The 9,033-nt window shown below is 46.3% G+C and overlaps 1 protein-coding gene across 1 annotated transcript in view; it reads left to right on the forward strand.

Moving 5' to 3' along the window:
• The window catches only part of LOC108800676 (microfibril-associated glycoprotein 4-like), a 16,407-nt gene extending 7,550 nt beyond the window's left edge, over positions 1–8,857 (forward strand). Inside the window, exons 2-5 of the mRNA XM_018572670.1 lie at positions 2,859–2,951; positions 3,742–3,838; positions 5,436–5,618; positions 8,601–8,857. Of these exons, the coding sequence (XP_018428172.1) occupies positions 2,925–2,951; positions 3,742–3,838; positions 5,436–5,618; positions 8,601–8,854 (561 nt within the window). The 5' untranslated portion in view covers positions 2,859–2,924 and the 3' untranslated portion in view covers positions 8,855–8,857. The remainder of the gene's footprint in view (positions 1–2,858; positions 2,952–3,741; positions 3,839–5,435; positions 5,619–8,600) is intronic.
• Positions 8,858–9,033: the final 176 nt, after the last annotated feature.

A 9,033-nucleotide genomic window follows, 5' to 3' on the forward strand; every position in this document is an offset into this window, starting at 1 on the left:
GGTTATACTTCCACTTGAAGTGATGTAAATGTATCTTTGTGAGACTTGATTGTTTCTTGTTGTTAAGTTTTGCATCAATGGGATGTTTGTAAGACTTCCCAGTATGAGCGACTTCATAGCCCACAAGTGGTTTTCCCCAAACTTTTCCAGTCCCCCCCCCCACCGCTGCCATGTCTTTATATAGAGAGCAGAGGGCATTCAGGACCATCCGATGAGTAGATTAGAGACAACCAGACCAGCATGAAGGTAAGTCAGACCAGCATCTTATCCTGATACATATGTACCTGTAACCTTGGGGGAATCTGGCACCAAGAATAGAAAACAAAGACATGCGGGAGTTCAATGATAAAGAAACACATTACATCTGTATGTCAGTGTAGGGATTAATGTTACAATGAAATATTAAATAGACCCTGTGTGTGACCAATACTACTCACCAGTGTCTAGGCACAGAGCTCGGATTGTAGTCAAGGTGGGCAAGGTGCAATTTTGCGCCCCCCCCCCCGATCCCGACCCCCTGTAAAAACAGGGCATTTTGACAAGTATTGTACTTGTCAAAATGCCCCGATGTTTGCGCTATGAGCCTTGCGCTAGCGCCGGGCCTGAGAGCATTGTTCTGGGCTCCTTCCCTAATCCTTACCAGATAAGGATCTAAGACATCCCTCTTTCATCCTAAAGATCTTCCCCACCAAGTGCATACTATGGGGGTAACCACAGAGGTCTTCTGTAAGTTTGACATTAGAAGTCCCAGTCTGTATAGAAGAGACACATTCACCACCTCTTAGAGCACTGGTCACTATAGCTATGTGTGAATGCTTACTAAGATGTAAACAAAAATATATACATTCTATTTAGCTGTACCTGTACCAAACACTGATCGGAAGACAGATAGAGAGATACAAAGTAACATTGTCTATAAACATTGATCAGAGGGAGATAGAGAGATACAAAGTAGCATTGTATATAAACATTGATCGGAAGACAGATAGAGAGATACAAAGTAACATTGTATATAAACATTGATCAGAGGGAGAGATAGAGAGATACAAAGTAACATTGTTTATAAACATTGATCAGAGGGAGATAGAGAGATACAAAGTAACATTGTCTATAAACATTGATCAGAGGGAGAGATAGAGAGATACAAAGTAACATTGTCTATAAACATTGATCAGAGGAGATATATATATATTGGTATGATGGTATATTTAACAGAGGAAGTAGATAAGAGCAGTTCATTGTTTGGGTTTACATATACTTTATTTGAAACTAATCTACACAGAACAGTAAAAGATCCACCAACCATCCAGCTATGTGTTTATATACTTGTATATACCTGTGATGATTATGTCATGGATATAGCATACAGTAGGTCATTATTCAATAGATACAAATGTGACAGTTGTTCTTTAACAATCAATGTTACTCTCTAGATCTTTATAATTTTCTTCTTGTGGCACACCTACCATGCCAGTGGAAGCCCCGCCCACCCATCGCCAGGTAAATTACACCGTCAGAATGATAATGATTGTCTGGTATTAAGTAAGGAAATAACTCATAGGGGATGGCCGGGAACAGTCGATATAATGCATATGTCCATATGAATTTCATATAAGCTGACCATATGAGTTACACACTGATTGCACAATCTCCTTCAAGATGATCACACATAATACAATATGATTGTCCAATCTCTACGTGATCTCATTTGGATTTACCATAACTATGTAATACGATGAGCTACATCAATGACACATTTAAACTGTATCCAGTCAGGGTGGTCCCGCAGAAGCCAGTAGAGGGATTGGCAGGGAGGTGCGAGGAGTGGAAGCCAGTGGAGGGATTGGCAGGGAGGTGCGAGGAGTGGAAGCCAGTGGAGGGATTGGCAGAGAGGGGCATAGAGAGGCAGGGGATGGAAGCCGGTGGAAGGATTGGCAGAAAGGGGTGGGGGATGGAGGCCAGTGGGGGGGAGGTGAAAAAAAGAGGGGCAGGGGATGGAAGCCAGTGGAGGGATTGGTAGAAAGGGGGGAAGGTAGGAAGCCAGTGGGGGAATTGGCAAAGAGGGGCAGGGGATGGAAGCCAGTGGAGGGATTGGTAGAAAGGGGTGAAGGTAGGAAGCCAGTGGGGGAATTGGCAAAGAGGGGCCGGGGATGGAAGCCAGTGGAGGGATTGGTAGAAAGGGGTGGAGGTAGGAAGCCAGTGGGGGAATTGGCAAAGAGGGGCCGGGGATGGAAGCCAGTGGAGAGGTTGGCAGAGAGGGGCAAGGGATGGAAGCTAGTGGAGGGATTGGCAGAGACGATTGACAGACACTGAGAGGTTGGTAAGGTGGATGAGTCTGGTAGCAGCATTGATGATAGACTGAAGGGGGGATAGCCTGTGTAGAGGTTGGCCAACAAGGAGGGAGCTGCAGAAGTCTACGTCAGAGATACCAAGGGAGTGAATTAGAAGCTTTGGGGTGTCATTGGTTAAGAAGGGGCATATTTTGGAGATGTTATCAAGGTGAAGCAGACAAGATTTGGGCAGCCTTTGGATGCTTACAGGAGAGGTCAGAGTCCGGTATTACATCTAACACTTTTTGCATGAGAGGGGGGACTGACAGTTATGTTATTGATCTTGATGGAGAAGTCGGGGGAGAGGGAAGGGGCACAGGAGGAAAGACTTGAGTTTTAGGAAGTGGTGTGACATCCATACTGATATGTCAGTTAGTAAACTAGTAATACTCTGAGTTGATATATTTAGATTCTGCAATAATTCCATTGGTGGTGATTACTGTTCTCCTTCAATCCTCAGCTATTCAGCATAAACCAGAAGCAGACTATTTCCCGCTGGACTGCCAGGAGATTTGGGACAATGGTCAGCATGATGATGGGGTTTATATAATTTATCCACAAGGAGCACAGCGCCCCCTGCCTGTCTACTGTGACATGACCACTAATGAGAAGATCTGGACGGTGAGAGGAAAAGATGGAGAAATATATTTATACTGTAGACGTCATAATTCATCAAATCATTTGCACTGTTATGTCATAAGACTTAAAGAGATCCTGTCTCCAGGCCATTAATTTCACCAAAAGCCTTCCTATAGGGTTTAATATATTGTATTAATATTATTTAGCTGGAAAACCCTCCCTTGTGTAGATATCCAAAAGTCATGAGACTGCTGCTGGGTGCCGCCATCTTGGATGTGATGTCAACAACCCCAGCAGATTCAGAGCTGCCATTCAAGCTCCCCAAACCGCTACATGAAAACTTATGGGAGGTGAACGGAGGACTAGAGGAGCTGGAACAGCATAGGCAGCAATTAAACACTCTCAAGTGAGGAGAGGGCTATGACATGCAGAATTGTACTGCAAAAAAAAAAATGATTACGGGAAATTGATGCCATTGATATACTGTATTGGCCAGTTGGATAGATTTATAAGCTTCAGACAAACATCAGCTATCGACCATTTCAAAACTCCAAGGCACTGGTCACATGATCTCTGCTGGGGGTAAGGGCTTTGGGGTTTAAGGGACTGGCGTTAACACAAACCCAGCTAATCAACAGCTCTGCCTGAACTCTGACCCTGCCTGAGATGATGGGACCTGAGCTCTGGTCTTTGGTCACATGACCAGAGGAAGGACAAGGACATCAACACTTTGTTAGGTATTTGTGAATTAAGGATGCAGAATAGTGAGGATGAGTTTGTGTCTGTTTAGAATATAGATCGGATTTAATACAGAGGTGGTTTACCTTGGCAGGTGTTCCAGAACCGTCTAGATGGCTCGGTGGACTTCCAGAAGTCATGGCACGACTATGTGAATGGATTCGGGAACGCCAATGGGGAGTACTGGTTGGGTAAACACATTTTTTATCTAGTATCTGCTCCATCTCTCCTGTGTCATTCCTGAAATATAACCCGGGTAACCATTTCCCAATCTGGGACCAGTACAGGGTAGGAGGAGCTGGGTCTATGTCAGGTCAAGCCACACACATTGGGCTTGAGTTTAGGCTGTTCACTTAGCAAAGATATACCAACCAGCAGTAAGTACTTTGGGACACAGTTACCCCACTCACAATCTGCCTCGGGCCCGCCCAGTGACAAACCAGTCCTGCCCACTTAGTGGAGTGGCCCCTCCGAACCCCACATCTAACTATGTGGGGACCATCCGCTTGCTCCCATCTAATACACAGAATAAGGGTGATGCTGTGATTGAAGGACATTATTTGGACTAGCCCCCGTAAGGCACCCTCCCCATGTTGATGGCATATGTCCTAGTATGGTTCAGGGGTGCGGGGGGTATGCTTACTGCCTTTAACCCCCTTTCCTGGTCAGCTGCATACTCAGATAAGGGTATGGAATGGATGTTAGGGGCTCCACAATTTTTTCACTTTTTGTGTGAGGTACCCACTAAAAAATTACCAGACCCTCATCAAAGATAAGGGATTGATTTTGGCGGGACCCCACACCGCTTTTTTTTTTATGGGGTCTGTAGTATTTATGCATGGAATCAAGGCCCATTCATAAATGTCTGCTATAGATGAATGAAATCCTGTAGGCTTTTTATACCTCATGTAGGTGCCCCACTTCACAGGCAGGGTAAGGGCCTTCCCCAAGAATGTGATTTAAAATAATTTTGTGTCTTTCATGTTGCCCTCTAAGCATTAGTAAAGATGATCCCCACCAAATGATAATTTATTGCATTGATACATGTCCCCCCGGTGGCAGTGCCCAGCTCATCCCCCCCCATGCCCTTTACTTGACAATCCCTTGTCTATTCGCCTTGAAAGTTATTTTAAAAATACGGCTCCAATTGACTTTAAAGGAGAACTATGAGGGGGGGGGAGGGGGAGTGCTTTTCACTCACCTCATAGTTCTAGCCGACCTGTGACAATGAGACTGTCACAGGTCGGCTCAGTAGATCGGGAGGTGAGCGAACACATACAGGTGACAGGGGAGGGGCTAGTTTGTGTCCTCCCGTTACCCTAAGGAGAACTATGGGGAAAAGCCCCATAGTTCTCCTTTAATGGGGTTCACATTGGAGAAATTTGGTGAACCTCCTGTGAACCGAATCCAGGTACGTTCATCCCATCCCTAGATGTAGATATCCCTGTCTATCCTGTCTATGGGAGCACTGTGGATTTAACCTTTTTATATAGGAGCATTGCATCCTTTCACCTCTCGAGTGCCGACATTTTGTATCTCTTTGTATCTTCCGCGATTTATCCAAAGTTTTACAAAATGTTTTTGGCTTGGCTTAACTTTTACCGGCCAATTAAAGGCGCAGACAGAGAATTGTGTGCGCTCAGTTGGGAATGTCCACCAATGGTTATTGTCAGTCAGTGAAGTCTACTGTGAAAGGTTCACATGGGGGACATTCACGGAGGAATCATCCTCGTAGCATGAACCGTCCTCTGGGCTCTCACCCGGAAATGTTTTTTTTTTCGGCACCAGGGTTACAGAACATTTACCTGCTGACGATGCACATGGAGTATGAACTGAGGGTGGAGCTGGAAAACGCGATGGGGGACGAAGTCTACGCCCACTACGGCAACTTCAGCCTTTCCCGCAACGCCCTGAACCCTGAGAACGATGGCTACAGACTGTACGTGGGAAAGTTCACTGATGGCGGAGCAGGTAACACATCATGGTCACAGAACCCCCGGCTGTAATCGGATTGGAAATGCTCGAATTAGAATATATAAAACATAATATAAAATGAGGGGGGAGGGGCACTAGACTTTTTTTTATTCCTTTGATAGAATCAGAAAGGGTTAGGACTTCTGACAGATTTTAAATCTGACCTCTGGCATTCAGTTGCACCGGCTCCTCTCCTCTTCCTCTGACTTCATTTCACACGGTGAGCTTCACAAAATGTGCATTAGAAGCTGCAGCGTGTCAGATAGAACCCGCCTCATTTCCTGGCTGAAGGATAATCAGCATCATGTAGTCCTTTTCTCCCCAGCCTGCCTGGCCCCTCCCCTTTTATTTATTGCATTTCAGTACTTTCAATCAAGGGTGTTCAGCATCACATGCGGGCGTTACCTAGGATGTTCCGCATGCAAATACAAATCGTGTAGGAACAAAAAAGGTTTATTCACAAAGCTGCCGATGGCAGCCAAGTGAGTAACCCAGCCGAGGTGAAGTCAGCTGAAAGCAGCTGTACACCGGCTGAGCCGAAGTGCAGAAGGACTCCGGCAGCTCACTCGCTGTCGTTCACCCCTATTCTCATAGGGGCCGAACGGCAGTGAGTGAATAGCCCAATGCCGCTGGCTCCGCCCAGCTTTCCATTTGCGGGGCGAAAGGCCGGCCTTCGGCATGCCGTTCGCCCCGCCGTTCGCCCCGCTTTGGCTGTCACATATGCTTTCGCCTCAGCTGAGCCACTCGGCTGCTATATGGGCTATTGTGAATAGCCCGTACAGCAGCCCTTCGATTCAACTGAACCGAAGGGCTCCGGTGGCTGAAGAGAGCCGAAGGATCAGCTGAAGCTACTGCTGGATCCTTTGTGAATAGCCCCCAAAGAGTTTTGGGGTTCCAAGTAGACATGTGCGATTCGTTTCGTTACGAATCGAAATTCGTACGAATTTTCCTGAAATTCGTAGATTCGTAAGCATCCGAAATTCGAATTGCAGTTTCCGAATTAAATCTGAAATTCCATTAACAAATTTCGGATCCGAATTTCTTTGAAACGGGAACTGATATTACCCCTGTAAATGAGGTTGAACAATATGACAAGATTTTTTTTTTAATCCGAAATACGGATCCGCTGCTGCTGAGAGTTGCATTACAATACACAGGCAGGAAATACGAAATTCCGTTGACGTATTTTCGTTCCGTTACGAACATTCGTTATATTGAAGGTAAAAAGCAAAGTACATTTATATTGGAGTTGATGGTAGTTTTTTTTAAGTCCGAAATACGAGATTCGGATCCGGAATCCATTAACAGAATTCGTATTTCGGATAAAAAACAACGACCACATCGACTCCAATATTAACAAATGTATTTTTGCTTTTTAACTTCATCATAACGAATGTTCGTACAGTTACGAAAATGTGCCGAAACTAACGAAAATCCGTATTTCGTACGAATCAGAATTAAGTTTCGGATACGAAATGCGAAATAACGGATATTCCGAAACGGAACAAAACGGAACAAATTTTTTGACGGCGCACAAGTCTAGTTCCGAGGGGCCCATCGTCAGGCCTACAAAGCAATAAAACATTTCCTCTGATATTATTTACTCTTAGTAGTCCAAGCTGTAACATAGTCATCGGATTGTACAGTATATATACTGTATATGGTGACTTCATGTGTACACAGAAATCATATAGTGAATAGTAAAGACCTTTATCATTTTATTTTACAAAGTCTTAACATGTGTGCACCCCAACCAATTACTGAGTCATACTCTGACCCTACAAGGAGTAATGATAAATCAGGACCCCGATGGTTAAGTGACTCAACGTTTCTTTCTAAATGATTTTAGTAAGTATTGGGGTTCCTGCCAGTTCCCTCTGCCAAGGTTCTTCCAACCCATCCAAAGTCTTCTGCATTGTCATTCTCTCTGCACATGCTCCAGTTTTCCCGGGGAGAAGGTCCAACAATTTGACTTCTCTCTCAAGCTGCCACCTTGCCGCTCCCTGATTAGAACGAGGCCCTGTGGAGTGTCTCCAGCCTTCAGGAGTCTTCAGGATGTGTCTCGAGCAGCTTTATAGGGCCTCTCCAGAAGCCTTGTAGGGCCTCTCCAGCAGCCTTGTAGGGCCTCTCCAGGAGCCTTGTAGGGCCTCTCCAGAAGCCTTGTAGGGCCTCTCCAGCAGCCTTGTAGGGCCTCTCCAGGAGCCTTGTAGGGCCTCTCCAGCAGCCTTGTAGGGCCTCTCCAGGAGCCTTGTAGGGCCTCTCCAGAAGCTTTGTAGGGCCTCTCCAGAAGCCTTGCAGGGCCTCTCCAACAGCCTTGCAGGGTGACTCCAGCAGCCCTGCGGTGCATCTCCAGCAGCCTTCGCGACATCTTCAGGAGTCTTAGGAGCTGTCTCGAGCAGCTTTGCAGGGCCTCTCCAGCAGCCTTGTTGGGTGACTCCAGCAGTGTGATTGGCAGCAGATCCTCCAGGAAGCCTCTCCGTCATTCTATAGCAGAGCATTCAGCATCACTTTGAGGTAATGTGGGCCAACAGCAACATCGCAAATGCAGGTGATGCGCTGAAACCTCGTACCTCCCACCACACCGAGCACTGCAGATTAGAGAAACTAGGAAACAGTCATGTGACCACTGCTAAGTTGTGGTGAAAAAATTGTATTTTAAATGAGTTTTTTTAGAGCTCTTTAGTGCAGCGCTTACTTGCTTGTATACATTACAGATGGAAAGGTGACACTTTGATAGAGATGAAGCCCTGATGAAGTGCTCCTCGGAACACCAAAATGAGTGGGCTGTTTTTGCACAAGCACTGTGACAAATAAGCTTTATCTGGACTGTCAGTCATACGTCGATGTTCTGTCAGCAAACCTTGAAACATTAAAAACTTGTCAGAAGATCTAACCCTTCCCCCGCTCCACATTGTGTTTGACTTCATGGTGACCCTTGAAATAATGGAAATAAACTGACAGTGTCTCTCCTTTGCCCAGGTGATGCCTTGACTGCCCACGTCGGTCACATGTTCTCTACCTATGACAATGACCAAGATGAGCACGTCCAGAACTGCGCGGACTACTGGGGCGGCGGGTTCTGGTACAACTCGCAGGGCTGCGGCGGCGCTGGACTTAATGCCCGCTACATTGCAAACAGACGGCTCCAGCATGCTTTTTCCTGGTTCCCCTGGGTGGACTTCCCACAGACCCTGCGGGCCAGCCAGATGAAGATGAGGAGAGTCCCCAACTAGACAATATGGGCAGGGCTGGATTTCCCACAAGGCCAACCAAGGCCCGGCCTCGGGGAAGCAGGGAGTAGAGGGGCAGCAGGGAGTAGAGGGGCAGCAGGGGTGTGGAATTCCTATCTCCTGATGCCCGGGACATGCAGTTCCAATGCCGGGCGGGTAGTTGTTTTCTACATTTAGCCCGG

This window comes from Nanorana parkeri, unplaced genomic scaffold (assembly GCF_000935625.1).
Source record: "Nanorana parkeri isolate BGI_ZX_2015 unplaced genomic scaffold, ASM93562v1 scaffold2095, whole genome shotgun sequence".
Taxonomy (NCBI): Eukaryota; Metazoa; Chordata; class Amphibia; order Anura; family Dicroglossidae; genus Nanorana; species Nanorana parkeri.